The sequence below is a fragment of the Rhopalosiphum maidis genome, chromosome 1, assembly GCF_003676215.2.
Source record: "Rhopalosiphum maidis isolate BTI-1 chromosome 1, ASM367621v3, whole genome shotgun sequence".
Lineage (NCBI taxonomy): Eukaryota > Metazoa > Arthropoda > Insecta > Hemiptera > Aphididae > Rhopalosiphum > Rhopalosiphum maidis.
This window is the reverse complement of record NC_040877.1, coordinates 39,369,547-39,390,205: the sequence shown is the minus strand read 5'-3', so window position 1 is coordinate 39,390,205 and position 20,659 is coordinate 39,369,547. Positions and strand designations below refer to the sequence as shown.

The 20,659-nt window shown below is 28.7% G+C and overlaps 1 protein-coding gene across 5 annotated transcripts in view; it reads right to left on the bottom strand.

Annotated features, from left to right (window-relative positions):
- The window catches only part of LOC113550483 (serine/threonine-protein phosphatase 2B catalytic subunit 3-like), a 58,212-nt gene extending 41,479 nt beyond the window's left edge, over window positions 1-16,733 (bottom strand). For 2 of the 5 annotated variants that reach the window (XM_026952350.1, XM_026952351.1), the window contains exons 1-2: window positions 16,560-16,732; window positions 15,952-16,186 (exon numbers count right to left, since the gene is read on the bottom strand). In XM_026952350.1, coding sequence (XP_026808151.1) covers window positions 15,952-16,000 — 49 coding nt within the window. In that variant the 5' untranslated portion in view covers window positions 16,001-16,186; window positions 16,560-16,732. Of the gene's footprint in view, window positions 1-15,951; window positions 16,187-16,559 lie in introns of all 5 variants that reach the window. The other 3 variants (XM_026952349.1, XM_026952352.1, XM_026952353.1) reach the window with 3 other exon arrangements.
- Between the last annotated feature and the right edge of the window lie 3,926 nt (window positions 16,734-20,659).

The following is a 20,659-nucleotide window of genomic DNA, read 5'->3' as shown; positions in this document are numbered from 1 at the left end:
ATGACGAGAAATCGACGACACAGTTAACAACAACTTTTTCGAAATTATGTTACGCAAATGGTTTTATAAAAAAATATTTAGGCGTGGATATAGCAGCAAATCTTTGATTTTTGTACTACAGATAATTTAATAATATAAGTTTAGAAATCGATTTTAATGACTTATATCTATACCATTAAATGTTTTTTTTTATCGAAAAATATATAGTACAGGTATATAATATGGTTAAATCATTCGAAAAATACTTCCCCATACCTTTGAATAGTTACCGACTATATTGACTATATTTTTTTCGAATCATGATCGCATCATGCGTTTGACCAATGAACTTACATATTTCAGTGCCATATGGTTGTATTTACCTATATAATATATTATACTTTTGTGATTGTCATTTACTTTTTGACTGTGCATGTATTTATTACTATTATTTTTATTTTCAACCGTTATATAATAAATAAAATTGATTAAATAAATCAGTACGGCGTTTATTCGAGAAAGGATCAATTCTTGAATTTATGAAGTAAAAATGTAAAATATTCTATAAAGTGAATATCGTATAGGTACAATACATAGCATTTTAATACAATAATATTCTAGCAAATACTTACTTATAAAATATAAGTATTCATAATATATGTTTATATGTTATGAAGAATTAAATTGAATAGTGAATACGGTGAGTAAATTATTTTATTTTATTAAACTTTGTTTGAGATACTTGCATATACATCATCAGAACTTTCCGCTATAAATTTAACATTAATTACTGAATTCATCAGCTCATATCACATATGTGAATTGTGAATATTATTGTTATTTGCCACGAAGTCTAATCAAAAATAACCACCCGTAACGTTGATATTGGCAACGGCCTTGATCATCGTATAATTTGTACGAGTTTCCTTTAATGTAGATTTTATGATAATGGAGTAGTGGGGGCTCAATTATTTTAAAAGGCCACATACCCAGTTTTAGATTAGACGTTTAAAAAACTCGTTTGACTAACCTACATAATGCATCAATAGGTGATTTCAGATATATTAAATCCATTATAGACATAGCCGCATAAGACTTATTAAAGTTAAAATTAATTATTATAAGTAGAATTAAAATGTCTATAACTATACGCAGTTATGAGATATTTTAAATAGGCAGTCTTTTAAATTTTACTTAAAACCAATTATACACAGCCGTAATTTTTTAAACAAATTAAAAACTAAAAGATATTAAAAGAAATCATCAAATTAAATTAAATCACATAATATAATAATATAGTCTGAAGTTTTTAATTACATTTAGAATTGTTTTACGTTAACTAGGTAGCTAAGAAAAACAAAAATTAAATTTACTTCCTTGTCTCTTTATTATTTTCTTCTAATTTTGTTTTTAAAATACACGTGTTATAAGAATTTTTTTTACAGAACCATTCCCCTTCGGATTCACTTCCACATCGTTTTTGACAAAAAAATGTTATTTAGATTTTTTAGTACTTAGTGTATTAAAATCTAACGCAATTTTTCCAAAATGGATAAGAAGCGAAAAGAACCGGAAACAACTTCATGCAAATAAGATTGTTTTATGTCACTCTGTCAAAAGGTTTATTATAATGTATCCAGAATCAAAATGTTAAAATAAACAAAATAGTTATTTAAAATTGAAGTGAATAAAAATAAAAATAAATGTTGACATTTAAATGTTTTTATATATAAAAGGTCAATTTATTAAAGCAGTTTTTTTCTAATAAATTTATAAAAATAAGTTGACAATAGAAAATACCGGTACCGGAAAGTTGGTACTCAATAGATTCGCTGATGCAACGAATTATCACACACATAACTTTTTTTTTTTTTGAACCAATATTCTTCAATTTAAGGCAATTACATTGTCATCTATTGTGATCGGTTAAAAAACGAGGTTAATAAAAGGTCAATAGAGGTCAATTTTGAATTGTAATATTAATATAATTATAATATGATATTATTATTCTATAAATATTTGTAAAAATATGTTCTATGGATTCTAATTATTCACTCAAGTAACTGGACAATTATTTTGGTGTTTTTAAATCACGTGATTAATTTTAACAACCACGAAGAAACAAAGTTTAATAGTTAAGAAAAACTCTTAGCACGCAACTTATTATGTTTGTGTAAGTTCAAATTGTAACCAACTAGTACTGTGAAAGTAGTATTATTCAAATACATTTTTTTCTAATACTTATAAAACACGAAATTAATAAATATTATACAAAACATCTTTACCTAACTCAAATGCTTTCAAGCTTATGTTATTTATATTATGTATATTTTCATGTTGCCATAGTTCTACACAAAGTAATTAATCAAAAAAAAAGGTTTTTTTTTCTTATAAAAACGTCAAATATATACTATAATTAGCTAAAAACATTTTTATTGTACTTATACATACTTAATTTTTATTAGGTAGTTAAGATTTAACATTTTAAAAATAATATGTACAACTAAATATTTTTAAATAAATTAATTTAGAAATTGAAATTTCTATTATTTTACACTCATAATAATTTTGGATACTATTGTATTATATTAAATATAATTAGAAAAGATGTTTGAATATATGATTGTGTTCATAAGTTTTATTTACCCATAATTGTTGGAATAATGAATAATAATAAAAAAAATATATGTTTTTAATTGTGTTAGAAATATTATTATGTTAGGTTTAGAGAAATAACACTAACATTTAATTGTTTATTAATATTTTTACTAAAATAAAGTAATATTATTTTATGTGTATACTATAAATGGATTGACAAACTTATAATATTATAAATTTCTAAAGCAGTATTTATGTATTTTTTAACTGATAATTTTGTTTAAAATACAAAATAGCGCTTATTGATCGAACATTTCATCGGTGACTTGTAATCAACACTTTGTGAAAAATTATAATTATACTAAATGCGTTATTCTATAAATTATTGTCACGAGTTACTAGTCCGATGTTTATAAGAAAATTATCATACTTGATCAATAAAAATATTAGTCTTATAAATATTTGATTTAATTTGTATTGAAAAGTTATTTTAGAATTTATATGACAAAGTTTGATCAATAAAATAAAAAAAAAATGAGGAACGTAAATATTGACAACAATAATATACGCACCATGAGAAAAATATATGTATAAATAATAAATGTTACGGATTTGATTATATTTATTTGATTAATCACTGAACATTCACGTTTATTCGTTTTTTCGAAAACTACAGGACTATAGGTAGTTATAGTTATATTCTTAGGACTACGAGAGAAAAACATTATCACATTTTAACAGTTAAGTTCGTTTATGGTATGACGACCGGGAGCAAATATATGAGTAGTGCGGAGACTTAATACCCCTCCTTAGTGCATTAAAAAATACCCTATTTATCAATAATTTGGTATTTTACTAATTAAACAAAAATTAAAATAAACATGATTATTATACTTATATAATAATATAATTGCTAAAATCTGGGTTCCTTCAATATTTTTCGTACCTCAACGGAACCAATTGCTTAGGCTTTTTTCATCCATCTCCCCCATCGCATTAAAAAATAACGTCTATACCGCTGTTTGGTCCAATATCACCTGCTAATATAACACGTGACGATCAGATCATATGTTTAGTGTAGGCATATACAGTGTTACAGAAGAAAGAATATTGTGATGGCATGCACGGTATGAGAAGTGGCTGGGCAGACGTTTCGATTTATATTCGACTCGTACTATACATCATATTATACTCTATTGCTCTATCATCATGACCCCGAGTGGCCGGATGGTATTTTCACAGGGCGTGCCACGCGTATACAATACAACGACCTATATAATATACATGTGTGTGTATGTATGTGTGTGAGAGATGTGTTTAGGTCCGTCGATACGCTAAAGCTGCGCGAGTAAAACGTTTTATAAGCGTATTTTTTTAACGGGATGTTTTTTCTCCTTCTTGCTGTGGTCTGACGGTTTTGGCTTTGAGACTGAGATTTGTTTAGGTTTCGTCAAACTAAACCCACCCAAGTAGTCACATTGCTCAAGTTGAAAAAGTAAGAAAATAAAATGAATTATAACATTGAAATAAAAATGCTGGCAGCTAACCGCAGATGACGGTGTTAATAATAACAATATAATAATATTATTATTTAGAAATGGCGATATTATTTATATTAATACGGGGTACACCACCTTGTTGTCCCATTTTTTAACATATCAGCAGACATATGTATATATTCTAAATAAATATACATCATACATATTATACAAATAGAAGAGAAAGAAAATATGTATATTATATTATTAAATGCAAACTCGCGTTTATAGAAATAACAACATATTTTGGGTCTGAATAAAATATAATAATTTCCACTGTCGAAGACAATGTTACAAATATCAAACATATAGAGTAATGCCCTCAAACCGTATATATTGTATCAACACTTGGATTGATCCCCAAACCTCGTTTTGCCAGGAGCTATTGATGAAGTTTGAATTGTTGTTTGCTCATATCGATTTTATCGTTCATGTGTAAACATAACCGAAAAGGAGTGCTCTAACCTGTTCAAATAGCAATGAGTTATTTGTTTAGTTGGTGCTGCTGGGTGCCAGCCATACACGCGCAAGCATAATATTATGTATGCAGTTAAATAGGTATAAAGATGATGGGTATAGGTGTATGTACACTATACAGTATACGAATATTAGATTTTTTTATCCACGAAAATGATAGGAGGAACTTGATTACAACACACAACATTACGCGTAATATACAGCACACGAGTAGAGTAAGGAAAACAATAGAGTTCACGTATCTTTCAAACCAAAAATACATTTTAATCATAACACTTCACACTCTAACATTTACGCTTCTTATATATTATGCTAATACATGCATGCCACGCACGTTTGAAATAATCGATAATACGCAACACATTTTATATCACATCGTACAGCTCAAGACAATAAGAAAACAACATCCTGTAATGTACTAATGCAGAAATCGTAAGTACTCAAATATATTATATATGATTAACGAATCGTAACGAACATAACGGTGTACAATACTCCAGCCAGGTGCGCACTCTCAACATACGGCCAATTACAAAGGTTGGTCGATCAACTATGCAAAACACTTATACTTCATTGCGAGAGTTCAGTCATCATCAAAAAAATTACAACACAACCATTGACAAAACTTCAACACAAATATGTCTTTTTTCTTTCGTCTCAATTACTATAAGTCTCGGCTACAAAAGCATGTACATATTGCGTAATGCATATTAAAACACTCATAAAAAATAGAAATCTATTATAATTAATAAGTGATTGTATATATGGGTACTTAAGTTTTAAAAATTAACTGATAAAATAGAAATATAATAATATAATCTATCATTTTGGATTTAAAACATAGTAAAAAAAAAAATAAACTTAGGTCGTTTAAGTTATATGTATTAAACTGGTTTCAGAAATACAGAATACTCATTAATGTACACATATAACAGTTGTGTTACAAAAATTGAAAATATATAAAATCTATTATTTTAACCATATTAAAATAAGTGGATTGAAAACCATGTTAAAAATAATTATATATACAAATAGGTTTAACTAAATAGGTAGCATAATATACTCGTACATAAATAGGACGTCATACCTGCTGTGTTGTCTCTGTCTTACTAAAGTACATCATACCAAATTTGCGTTAAGCAGAATATATTGTATGTTGTTAACTTTAATATTGAAGTAAATTTACCTATTATCATACTTAAAGGTAAGAATATTATCTTAGACATCTTATATGCTTTTATTGATATTATCATTTTAAAATGAATTATAACTATGTAAAATATTACAGCTTTAAAATGTTCATAACTTACTTTTAAGTGATAATATAAATAAAAGCATACAAGATGGCCAAGATAATATTCTTATTACCTTTTAATTTGATTCTAAGTAAATTGACTCCGATATCAAGCTAACAACATAAAATGTGTTCTGCTAAACGCAAATTTTCTATGATGTACGTTAGTAAGACAGAATTAAAACACACATGCGGATATAACGTCCTCTAAAGGAATAAACCATAAATTAAGTAAATTAACCTGCATATATGTTTAAAAATATTTTTAATAATAATAAAACAAAAATATACAAGAATGGCGAATATTAAATTAAACCTTAAATATTAGAAGTAAAAAGATCGTATGTAATCTTGCGAAAGCACGGACGATAAATTAATTTTTCATCATAAAAGAATTATACAATACTATGCATTTTTTTTTTAAATTATTGATGTTTATTAAATTATACAGTCTATACGAAAACAGGTGCTTTGTAGTTGGTACATACCAAAATCTGAGATTAAAAAGTTAACTCTCAAAAAAATTGAATTCTCTAATAAAGAACCACCAATGAAAGATTTAAATCTATGGAAAAATGAAAGGTACAAATAAGTATAGAGACCGGATATAAACTCACATATTGCATCGCTCAACTTGGCAGAGTATAGTAGGTATATAATAGTGTAATATTATTATTTTTTATAAAAATTAATGTTATTATTAAACATTAATAATATCTAAAAAAAAAGTTCTGACAGTTCTGTATTTAAAAATGTCAAATATTTGATATTTTGGTAAATGATTTTAGAGATAATTTAATAATAATGTACATAACATAGACATAGTTAATTTAATAGAATATTGTATATTTAGGTTTTAAAATTATTAACCTAATAAAAAATTTACAAATATTTTCAGAAATGATTTTAAACTTAACGAAATTAAAAAGTATTTGAACGTTATTCCGAATTAAACTATAATAAATATAAAAAACAGTACTATTTCTAACACTTATAGTACTTTACTTTAAGATCAATATTGGAATTTGTATTGGGCTCATCCTGTTTCATAATAATAAATAAATAAATATTAGTATCTAGATTGAAACAAAATAACAAAATACATTTTTTTTTTTTTTTGAAACTTGAAACAAATTCGTTATTTTTTTATGTTTTTCTTTATATATGTACATATTATCTTACAATATTATTATTACATCATAGAATCTATGAAGAATAATAAATTCTCGAATTTATAAATATAATCAGGTTAATATATTTCTGAAAATACATATTACTATGAGGAAAAACACATACATTCATTTACTTATATCTGTCCAATAAATAAATTAACATACCTACTTATTTACAATGATTTAGAATATACTAAGATGAAAATAATATGAAAAAATATTTAAGAAATATAATCAATTTATATTAATTTAATTTTTATCTCCTGTTTATGAAATATAAATTGAATAATTATGGATATTTTATAGGTAACTACTTATGTAGAGAGATTCTTTTAATGTAAACACTCATTATGTTATGTCATATGTAATAATATTTTTGGAAATTATGAGTATTTTGTATGAAAAGAATCACTCTGTTTATGATTTATAATAATATTTTTTTTACACATTTATCATCTATTCGTACTATGATATATGTAAACATTACTATTAAAAACGTATATGACTAGTATAATAAGTAAATATACTGCATTAGAGATTATAGCATAATATTATGCTATTAAAATTCACAAGAAATTCAAATGAATTTCGAGAAATATATATATTATTTTACTAAGGTCACCGTGTTAAATATAGATTTGGTATGTAACTAACAACAAATTTCAAAATAAAATCGTAAGAGTAGAGGTATTTCTGAAAATGAACCAAATTCTTGGCTGTAATTTAGTTGAACAAATTTATAATTTAAATAAATTGTGCTTATTTTATTCATTAAATACTATGTGTTGAAAGTTAAAGCTAAAATACAATTACCTAAATCTAACCATATTTTAAACTTTTAGTAGGAAATAATTAAAATGAATGACAATAGTAATACATTTTTTGTAAACCTAATAAACATAATAGGTATAATATATTTTCATAACTTAAAAGTTTTTTTTACTTTTTGTATTTTTTACTGTTAAAATTAGCTATGATCATAAGTCAAATATGTGTGAACGGGTACAAGGCATTAACTGTGTTATTGTTTTTGACATCTGGTGTTATCCGAGATTTTACAAGTTAGCCAAAATTTCCAAACTAATTTATTTAATTTAAATTATTGCCAGGATTATTCAAATTTAGTGACAACTTACAAATACATACAGGTATGTCATGCTTACGGTGATACGTGAATCATGTTACCGGCGCTTAAAAAAAAAAATTGAAAATTGCCCAACCACTTCATATGATAAAATATAAGACAGATTCTAATATTTAAATTATAGTTTTAAAAATGTATAAAATGTACATTTATTAAAATACATCACCACATATTGAAATTAATAGCAATATAAAAGACAAATTTACAAATAAAACAATTAAAATTAAATTTATTATATGTTTATATTGTTCAAATTTCAATTTTAATTGAAAAATGTACAATTAATTTTAACATTGATTTAAAATTTAGAAAATAGTTGATAAACAACATAATATAATATCTATGATTTAAGTTAAAAATCTAAATATACCCAAAAAAATTTAAGTCATGAAAGTAACACATATGTACCTGTTATTACTAATTGCAACAGATTATATATTTTCAACACATTTTAGTCCTAAACTTGGTTATATTAGTTAAAGTGTACAACAGTAACACACGTGTGTCATTGTTAAAAAATTATACTTGATTTAAAAAAATACATTGAACATTGAAATACTTAATACTATAAATGTTGTTAAATAAAAAAATTAATTATAATATTATTTATAAATTATAAGTAATAACATAATATAATTTTATAAAATATAATATCCACCACAATATTAAGTTCAAATTATATATGAAAAGACCTATCATATATAAAGAGGTAATGTTTATTAACAATCAATTAAAATACGCAAATGCTCAAGTATCTAATTAAATATAACTGTCATAAAAAAATACAGTTTATATTATTTATAGTAAAGATTACATTTTCTAATATATTGAAAAAAAAAATAAAGAACGAAGTCGTGAAAAGTTAAGTTAAATTTGAAATACGTTCTTATACTAAAACGATGATTCATTTACGCCTAGAGATACATTAATGAATCTAAATACAAGCATTTAGCAATAACCTCCACAAACAATTTTTCATTTTTATTCATCGTCCATGAAGTTTACATAGTTACTATAGGTATACATTCTACTTAACAACATAATTTCTATATTTTAGAAAAATTAAGTAAATTTATACACAGGTAGTTTGCATTTAGCTTATTTTTAAATCACATAACTACTGCTTGGATAGTAATCAGAAATTTGAAATTATTATACACATATTTTTATGACATATCAAATGATTTAAAGCGGCAGCATCAAAACGCATTAAAGGAGAAAATATTTGCATCAAACATACTAAACAGTTGTAAAAAAACTGGTAATAATATAGAATATTTAAATATACCTTTAGCATTGTAATTACTAATTTGTTATACAATATCTATGCAGTATGGCGCGGAGCGTATGATGCGCGTATACGAGTACCTCTATACGAGAGAAGATTATACGATAATACTGATAATAGCGGACCCCGCAATACGTGTTAAAGTATATGATAATCGAGCAAACGCATAAGTGTAATAATAATAGTATAATAACGACAAAAAACAAAACAAATATATAAAAGCCATACAATATTTGATTATATTGTACGCGATTTCGTACTCGTGTACTGCAATGCGGAATGCGGAATATTACGACGACAAATCGAAGATAAATAATTATATTATATTATATATATATATATATACATACTCTATCGTGCTGTCGTCGGGCCGATTACTAGAATAATATTACATATACTACTACACAGAATAATGTTACTGCAAGAGGAGTCGAAGGGGCGACCGAGAGTGTGTGTGTGTGTTACACTTTAATGCACTTTTAATGGGCAAAGATAATTGGTTTGTTATTCGACATTTATATTAATATTATATATATTTTGTTTTTTTTTCATTATCATTTTTTTTACACAGAAACAGTGACCTATTTCGTCACACTCCCCTTTATGTACACTTTGCGAACGGCGGCGCCGCGCATTAACAGCAGTTATATTGGCCGACAGAGACATGCAAGTTATATATTTACCACCGCTGTTAACAAGGAAATACACTGTTTGCATTACAAAAACGCGTACCTATACCTGCTTTTTGTTATATATTTATATACACGTATCTAGCAGTATACAACAGTTAGCATATTCGTCCATATTTGCAACCGTGTATATTATATAATATATCTCTCTCTAAATATATATATAATATACACATATTATAATGGTGTAAATAGAAACAAGTTGGGAATGAAAAAGAAGAGACAGGAATATAGGATTATTGATATTAGATTTTTGTTTTGAGCTCTTGAATCGTGTAATATATTCGTTTACAGTGATTGAACTATTTAAGAAATAATAAAATTAAAACAAATTTTTTCAGTAGACTCCATTGTGGTTTGATAATAATAATATTAATCATGATTGTATGTTTTATATGTTATTGAAAATACACGAATTAAACTGTATTTATATATTATCATAATTGAGGGAAGTTTAAATTTTTAGACTATTAAATGTTATATAAACTATAGTAAGCGAGTTTAAATATTTTGTAATAATAAACCAATTTTTCGTAATTATTTACGAGATAAAAAAATATCGTTCTTCTCTTTATTCGTGTGTTATTAAATTGTGTTTCCATATAAATTCGATAAAATTAAAAATATTAGAAATTTTTTTTCGATTAAAATGAGAATTTCAAAGTAGTGTGTTGTGTTTATAAAGATCAAAATGTTATCAATCAATAATTAGTCAAATTAATTTTACTAATAAAATGTATTATTTTCAGAAATACGATTGCTTGTATACAAGGTGGCAGCATGTATTGATTTTTTGATGGGTTAAAAAAACAAGTCCATGACACGTACTGTGTAGTACTTGAGTTGTGTCCTATGTTGAAAACTTCTATGGGTGTTTTTGTAACCAAGTAAGTGACCTGGGCACCCCCTTTTTAACCTATACAACCAATAAAGTAATCCAATGTCTACTTAATTGCTTCAATTTAAAACTTTAAATTCGTTTAACTAATTTAACTAATATAATATATATATATTATTATGGTTGACTTCTTTTTTCAAATACCGCGAAGTATTCATAGTATACACCTATGTCCTATATTCTATAATGAACACACAAATGTATATACATATAAATTTATTCAAATTATTAGTTATTTTCGTGACGAACGTCATCATCACGGTAGGCTAAAGATCTCGTTTAAAAAAAAATATATATTCAAGAAACTGCTTATAAAAATAATTTAAATGTAATTAACATTTTACGCTATTTTTAGCGCTCATTTAACGAAGGAATAAATACACAATTATTTATATTTGTGTCAAAAATTTTAGAAATAAATAAAAATAATAATATAGGTACAATAAAATAATTTAAATAAACGTTATGAATTTAAAAATGAATATTTAGGTAAATATTAATAATAATTATTATTTAAATTTTAATACTTCGCAAATAAAAATGAACAGATCTGTTTCCGTATTCTTTTGTAATAGAAATAAATAAAATAGTATAGATAATACAATTTAGATAAATATTACCAACATGATCTTGTTATAAAAATCGTTTCTATATACCATATTGCTAATATCTGGTAAACGATAAGATGAAAATAGACAGATACTTAAAACATTTAGCTATACTAAATATTTCTAAATAGGTATTTTCAGTTGCAAATCTAGAGGGCTAGAATTTTTTCAAAAAAATGTAATTTATAATTCATATTAGTTGATTTACAGATACACAATTTGATAAAAATATAAACAATTTTTAAGTTATGTCTATGAACTGTCTAGATCCTAAAGTAATAATTATTAAAATCATTTTTGTGCAGATTTCAATTATTCAATAGCTAATTTATACATAATCAGGTTAACTAAATATGGCAAATGTAAATATTTCAATAATGTAGAATATAATAATATAATTGTATATGTGTTATAGAAACAATAAACAATGGTCATTGGGAGTCAATGTATATAGTATATACCTAATATACCTACGTACCGTGAAACTAATTCAATCAACCAATTAAATGCAAAATTAAAATACCATGAAGTTCAATTAAGTTACTTTATTATGTAATTTTAAATAGTCATACGAGATACAAACATACGATTATTAAGGTGGTGTCAACGTAAAATATGTTATATCTATCGATTATTATTTATTACACACTCATATATAATTATAGCTAAACCCATCATCAGATTTCTTAAATTCTTGTTGCTAAACTATTTAAATTTACATAGATATATTACTGCAAAATTACTAATGCGATATTAATACATACGTATGGTTTTTTTTTTTTATCAGTATTTAAATTTTTTTTTTAAATTGCTCGCGTCTACAACCTATAGGTAGTGGTATACTATAGGTAGTATATTAATTTATTTTTAATTGCAATAAGTATAATAGTGAGAAATATATTTTTATATTAATATATATATAGGTAACAAGTACCTTTATACCTATTCGTATAATATAAGTTATGTTTACCTAATTTTGAAAATTTAGCTACAAACGAGAAATGCGGATCCGTTTTGCTATAATTGTAGTAATAAATTAACAATTTACGAAATTATGTATTTTATAAATAAATAAATATTATTTAACTTAAATGCTTTTTTTGAAAATACAAATTTAAATAAAGTTAATATATAAATAAACTGAATACACAATTGATATTGATTTATAATGGTATATCAGAATTGACAAAGTTCATTAGTCAAAGGCTTTAGGATACATTATGAATATATTGTGATGGTATAAGAATAAAAGAGGGCGGGTATTTAACGCATCGACTTTTAGAAACCGATTATTTCTTTTCTTATAATTTCTTATAATTACCTATTCAAAATTTCACGGTAGTTTTTATTAAAAATAAAAATACGCATACATTTTAACTTTCAAAAGAAAATAAAAAAATTGAATGTGTTTTTTACTTTGTAAAGTTAAAATAATACGAAAGAACACTTGCTGAATAATAGAAAAACAGAATTCTGTTTAAGAGTTGATATAGGGGACATACTTATTTTTGAAAATTTTTTTATAGTTGAACCGTCATTACTCTTCACACAAGTTGAACTTGTACACCGTTCAGAAGCAAACAATTTCGAGTGGGGTGGGTTTCAGGTATTTTAAATTTTTACACTATTCTGTAAAATATTACATCATAAATAATTATTTGTGTTGCATTTATTTTATTGGTAGGTACATAGACGATATTATAATTAATATTTACAATACAGGCTTTGCGACGCCATAAATACATAAACTATTAAACTTTTATCTTAAATAACCGAAATATATAGACGAGTAAAAAATCAAACATGTGCGTTTAATATATAATATTATTATATATTATTGTTAAATCATCGCCGTTTTCTACAGCTCGTCTAAAAAGGTATATAATATCATATATATATATTTATATAGGTATATATAGGTAAGATAAACCTATTGACTATTATCTATTAAAACTACGTGCTACGTCAGTGGCGCGTAAGTGTATTTATCCCACCCGCGCTTGTTTTCCATTTACACGACCTTCTTTCTAAACGTACACTTGTTCTTCGTGTTTCTCTTTTACAGCCATTGAAATATCTCAGTACACACACACGCACACACACTCACACAGCTGTCCCTAACAAACTAACACGTTCAACTACAAATTTATAATTCCGCAATGTCAGCGGAGTGTGACGAAATTTACATTTTTACTTCAGACTCTTTTCTGACCTAATTAATATCAAAATCAATACTTATATGTGCATATGTATAGAAGCATATTTTACATCTGAAAAAAGTATTAATACATAAAAATTAAAATACCTATCTTTCTTTGAGAATGACAGTGCAAAAGTTGGGTTAGAATATAACGATATCGAATTATCGATTAAAAATGTACAGTACATTATATTGACTATAATATTATAATATTATTTTTATAATTTATAAACACTGATTAAGAAGTAAATATTAAACAATTATGAATTGAGTTAGATTATTACGTGTACATTAGATATATCAATAATATCAATATGATATTGTAATATTGTTTTAAATTTAAAATATTAGGTTATTGATCGAGTTATAAAATTACGACGAACAAACACAATAATACAATCTCTACTATACCCGTATAAAATTAACAATTATTAATTTTAAAATTGTGTTGTATAATGTAAAATAATAAGGTCATCAAAAAGACAAAATGTTTTAAATTTATGGAATCTACGATATGCAATAGATCCGTCACGTGCAGGCATAGGATCTATAATATTGTGAAAGGGTTGATTAAAAAATAAAAATTAATTAATTAAATCGATTAAATTTATACCCGTTGTTCATAAGATAAATGAGTAAGTAAACAACGAATACAAAACAGCCTTTCGATTTACAGCATATTATTTATCATAATATAGTTTACATACAAAATATTATTGTCTTATAAATGTATTACATTCGGTCTTAATTAAGTCTGTTAGGTTAGGTTAATAATTATTACTGATTGCTGTTCCTATAAAAATTATCTTAATATTATTATTGCCCAAACGGATAAACGGTGTTATCATACTATATATTATTTACAATTGAATAATAATTGGTGGTTAAGCTGGACATATTTGGCAACATCAAACCACTTGGGGGTGACGGCAACGGCAAAGTCAATGAAAAATGTTCAAAAAATGGAATTATTGAATCTCACCGTCGTCACGTCGCACCGCGAATATTACAAAAGGGCTAAAATCAATCAACCGACAGAAATAAAAAAGTCGGCATCTATAAGGTACGAGGTGTACACCTACGTATTTTAGTGTACTTGTAGACGGATGTGAAAAAAACCGTGATAACGCATTTCCAGGGCAAATGCGGTTGTAACCTTCCCCACTCCGGTAGATGGCCCGGGCTTACTTATTAAAGCTATTATAATATGCGCTCGCCCGCCGCCGCGAATTTTTCTAATCTATAGGAAAACTCATTAGAATCACTTATGCGTACGCATGTCTGCGCTACACGGCCGTCGTGACGTAATTATTGTTTTCGTTGCGAATGCAATTAATGAATTAACGCGCGTTACTTCCACTCACACACACACACACACACACATCACGGGCGTGCGGCGATACGATTTTAACTACCTTACATTATTTTTTTATGATTTCTATATTTTCAATCATACGAGCAAGCTATGGTGTAAAATTTAATGTATGCGAATTATTGTCACCCATTCGTGAGAACGGTCGACCCGATTTTGACGGGAGTTGGTGGGGGGCATAAGTAGGGGGGGTCGAGGTTTGTAGGAGTAGAAGGAGGTGGTGTCACACCGACGATGACGGCGGAAAGGAGCTTGATACATAACTATTATAACAGCAGCTGGTGTAGCCACCGTTCTGTTATCAGAGCAAGTCTTCGGTCGAGTTATTTCGTGATATAATATTATACGAGAGATGATAAGTGAGGAGAATATTGTTGTGAAATAACAACAATAACAACAACTACAACGACAATAATAATAATACAGTGATAATCCTAAAAATGCGTCGACCGGTGGCACCCACGCGCCGATATTTAAAGTTTAAACACATACACCCGGGCGAGGGTTATAACTGCGACCGAGACGAGGGTGGTAGTAAAAAAAAGGACGATCGTTAAAACGAAAACGAAATGTACAACAAAAATGCAAATAACAAAAACGCAATATTATTATTGGTTATGAGCGTTATTATTACTATTATTGCGCTATAATTTTATTATTATGTTACTGTATTAGCATTTATCGGGCAACTCACTTTTTATAACCCGCTCGGTGGTCGGCAGCTTCTGGCTGTTGTTCGACATTGTTGGACTGACGCGATCCTCGCTCGCCACGATGTGTTGCTACGCCGGTACTGCTGGTGCTGGTTGTTCGACGCTCGTCGTCTTCCACACGTACGCGGTCGTCGTTTCTGCCTGGTGTGTCGCGTCCACGGGTCACCGTCACGCCGCGTGTAGCATTAAACGCGAGTTTAATTTTTTTTTTTTAATCTATTTACGGCCATGAAAATAGAACAGAAAAAAAAGTATAAAAATAAAAGCCACGACAACAACAACAATTTATTCAAGTGTACCTATGTAATATTATTTTGAAGAAATGAAATAGGTACAAGAAAATTATGCCGAGAGAAACTGTATATTATTAGGTTTATTAGTGTGCGTGTGTGATGTTGATAATAACAATATCATACAGAAATAATGGATGGATGGGGTGTAAAGCGAAGGGTGGATGAGGGTGAGTGGGAAAGAGTGTTAATGTATATATATATATATATATATATATATATATGTATATACACAACGTAAAAAGATAAAATAAAAAATGTTTAGTAAAAAAAACTGAAAATATAATGATTGCACGCACCCAGCCGATTTCCTCTCCTCTTATTTTTTTTATCAATTTAAGGTTCACACGTATCGTCCGTCGCTAGCAGGCCGCATAATCGCGGGGCACCGTGATGGATTCGTCCGTGTGTACTACTACTGCTGCGACGGCCACAGCAGCAACAGCAGCGGTGACGGCGGCGGCGGCAGCAGCAGGCGCGCACGACGCGGCGGCGGCGGCGGCGGCGGCGGCGGTGACGGCGACGTCGGACGATTTCTTTTTTCGGTCAACTATTGTACGCATACGGAGGATGATGATGATGATGATGACGATGATGACCCGGCGGCCGGTGCGCGCTCCGTGACGATGGCCATCGTCGTCGTTAGCCGGTGAGCTTGTACTGTTCGACGACGTGTACCGCGTAAAAACAATATTATTATTTACAATATTATTAAAAAGTTAACGCCCGCCGCAGAGTGTGTCTCGTACGACGATGGTAGTATCGTATGAATAGACGGTGACGCGCACAACACTGCGGCGTTGTCACTCGTGACTTTATAATAATGTTATAATTTAATCAATTATATTATTATTATTTGATTATTATGCGTATATCTCGATATTTTATTATTATTATTATAATATATCGTCACGCATAAGTATGTACGCACACGCACAGCAGTTCAGGGCAAACGAATGCGAGACTCGGTGTTTGGCGTGTGCGTGTGCGTGTGTGTGTATGGAATATGCGGCCACGGGAGCGAGAGAGAAATGGGCGAGCATTGATCGGCGGGGAGGGTGAGGGGCGAAAGCGAATGGATATATGATAAAAAACACTGCCTCCTCCATCCGTCCACTCCAAGGTGCAACTCCGCACCACGCCTGCCCCTAATTCGACCTCCGCCGCAGCCGACCCGACAGTCACCGCCGCGCGCCGCGCCCGCCAGGGTTTGTTATAAAATCGTTATGCCATTGATGTGCGCTTGCGTATCGCGCTTGCGCCGCGTCAGCGCCCTCTAGTTGGCCCGGTCCCGAACAACACCATCATTCTCGACCGTCGTCGGAATACACGCGCGCGCGCATGCATATGTAGGCATACGCGGTGCGCTCGCCGCCGTGCTGCTTGAACGCTGTTGTCGCCTCGTCAGGACGGCTCGAAACAAAAATCGTTCTCTACCGATACCCCGCGGACTGCACCGCATGACCGTTGCTGTATTATAGGTGTACCTACGCGTTTCTCCCGCTCGTCGAGAATAACTAATACGACGCATTCGGTTTTACTTTTTTTATAAATTCATCGTCGCACCTAAATAATTTGATAACCAGCTGCTGTTATTACGGCCACTATATATACATATACATGCACAATATCAATATTTTATATCCGTTATTTAAGTGCAGCGCATTTCAATGTTCGGTATGCGCTAACCTGATGTAAAAAATGTTGAGTGACTTTGAACGTCGCGCTGTAATCGTTTATTGCTCACGATACGCTACGAATCTATAAAACGCAATTTTCCATTTGTGTTACACGTATCCTCATTACATTACGTACGTTTTAATTAATGAAAAAATTGGCTGTACATGTGACACAATTCATAATGAAGAAAAAAAATAGTCACTGTTACAACTGTATTAAGTGAAATACTAAATATTATATAATGTAGGGGAACCCAGAACAAGACAAGACGCCTTATACATAACTCGTTGTCCTTAAGACCATCATTTATTTTCAATACAAATATTAGCTTACACATTAAAATATGCTTATACGCTAAAATTCGTAAGCTGTATATTATTTCATTTTAAACGATTTAAATAACATCATTGTGATAAAAAAAAACATATCGATGTCCAGTATTCTTCATAAAATACATTCCTATCATATTTTTCTAATATCTGAGAAAAACCCGTATATCCTACAAACCAATAGTTATATATTCCACATGACCTTGTCTCATTACGCGCCCCGTGTAGGTCGTACACTAATTATTTTCAATTGAGAATACACAATTGAATACTTCATACATTTTTAGTAATACTATATAAAACCACAAACAGCAGTATATAAATACACTAGAAAAGTATTCATTAAGAGTTAATTAATTATAATTATTTTTTTATTTCTAAAAAATTCACGATCTGTTCGTAGGAATAATAATCTAATTTTAGTAAGAGTAATGTACCTATATACATGAAACGCTTAACGGAAGCAGCCACCAATTGACAGCACTATCTATTTTTACCAAGTTTAAGTTATTGGTTTTTAAGTCAAATGTGATACATCAGGTTACGACACCAATTGCGTATAAGACGTCTCGGGGGATTACTGAGAATCGTAGGGACTGCTATATATTTAACACGCAGTGAGTGGATTCGGGTAATCATCCAGCTATATTATTATTCACAAATTAAAAATTGAAATAATGTACCAACTACCGACACATTTTCTCAAAATAATTTGTTGAAATGAAAATTGAAAAGCACATAATTTATACCAATCGATTATCACTAATTTCTTACTTTCTTAGGTATAAAAAAATTTTCTTACTTCCATAAAGTATTCCGAATATGTTATATTGATATTATGATCATTCAAACATTGACTGGATTAATCCAGCTGTTTCATTAAGTGCGCTAAAAAAAATCATCAAATATGTATTTAAAAATATGCAGTTAAATATGCACAGAAAAAAATATTCATCCGTATTACATTTTATTTATTTTAATTTTTTAATTTTATTCAATTCTCTATGTATGTATTTATATGTATAAAAAACAATAATACAGCTAATCTATCAACTGACCATTTAGACAAAATAAGTCTTTTATTTTTATAACAAATTATCACATAGCTGTTGACCTTGATTCATAAAAAATATTTACCGAAGTGGTGCTTAATTTTCGATAAACCGTCAAATATGCATTAAAGACTTAAAATACGAGTATATGCTCTTATTTTCAAAAATATGTTCTTTAATCTTTAATACCTTTAGTATTTGATCATAAACTTTGTAAAATGTATTGTATACGTACTAAGCATACGATAAAGTTAACCAGAAAAAATATGGAAATGCATGAAACAGTCCTTGCTCTATTCATCACTAATAATAGAGACGATTCGCATTGTAAGGTCATAAAGAAATTGACATGTATTTGTGACGATAAAGCGTTAGACGTGTGAGTTTCTTATGTGTCATCAGATACAAGGGATGGCCGAATAAGGGTTTCTGCTGCCAAAGAGAAAGCTAGTTTCTTGGTAACGTAGAGGTCATTAATAAAGCTACCAGCCACTATCTATTTGATATGACTGTATCGTATTTTTTACCAATGCATGTGCATCAGTTATATCAGCAACACTTCACACCTAACCCAGATCCTGCTAACGACAACTGAACTTCTTTTTAACGAGCTATATTTATTTGGTTTTGCATATTCAGTGTTCTTAATTTGAGTTAAGCTATACCTTACTATGCTATAGCATAATATATATGCAGCTGCAAGCAGTCAGGTAAGGTACATGGTTATTTTATATTTTTACATTAATATTAAAGTTTTTATGCAAATTTTATTATACGGTGTAGTGCACTTGATCAAATTTTCGAATACATGGCCTCAAGAGCCCTCCGAAGACCAGGAGTAAGGGTAATAGCATGAATTTTATATTTGTATTTGGTAGGTGGTAGGTGGTGATGATTATATTCTATACAGCACTTGTAAATATAAGGAAGAATTCCGCACAACTTTAATCCCTTTATTTAATTTTTAGCTATCTTTAGGTACCTATTCAACATAATTTCTCGTATTCTATTATTTTTATGTTATTACACATCCATGCTCGAAACATGTGTTCTACATCCTGGTTAGACCACTCAATACTTCCCTGAATTTGAGGGTGTCTAGAACTCCAGAGCTATCACGATAATTAATTTAAGTCAAAGGTCGTCTATAAGTTCTTTGATTACAGAATTTACAAATTCACAGGTTATTTTGACTCTGTACTTTTTGAAACTCCAAATGTCAATAATATAGATAAAAACTCAATAGCTACTTCGGTTGCTCTTTTACTATTTAATAGTCTAAAAAATACAAATTTAGTTGCATGGTCTTGGTAATTTAGTATCCATTTACATTTTCGA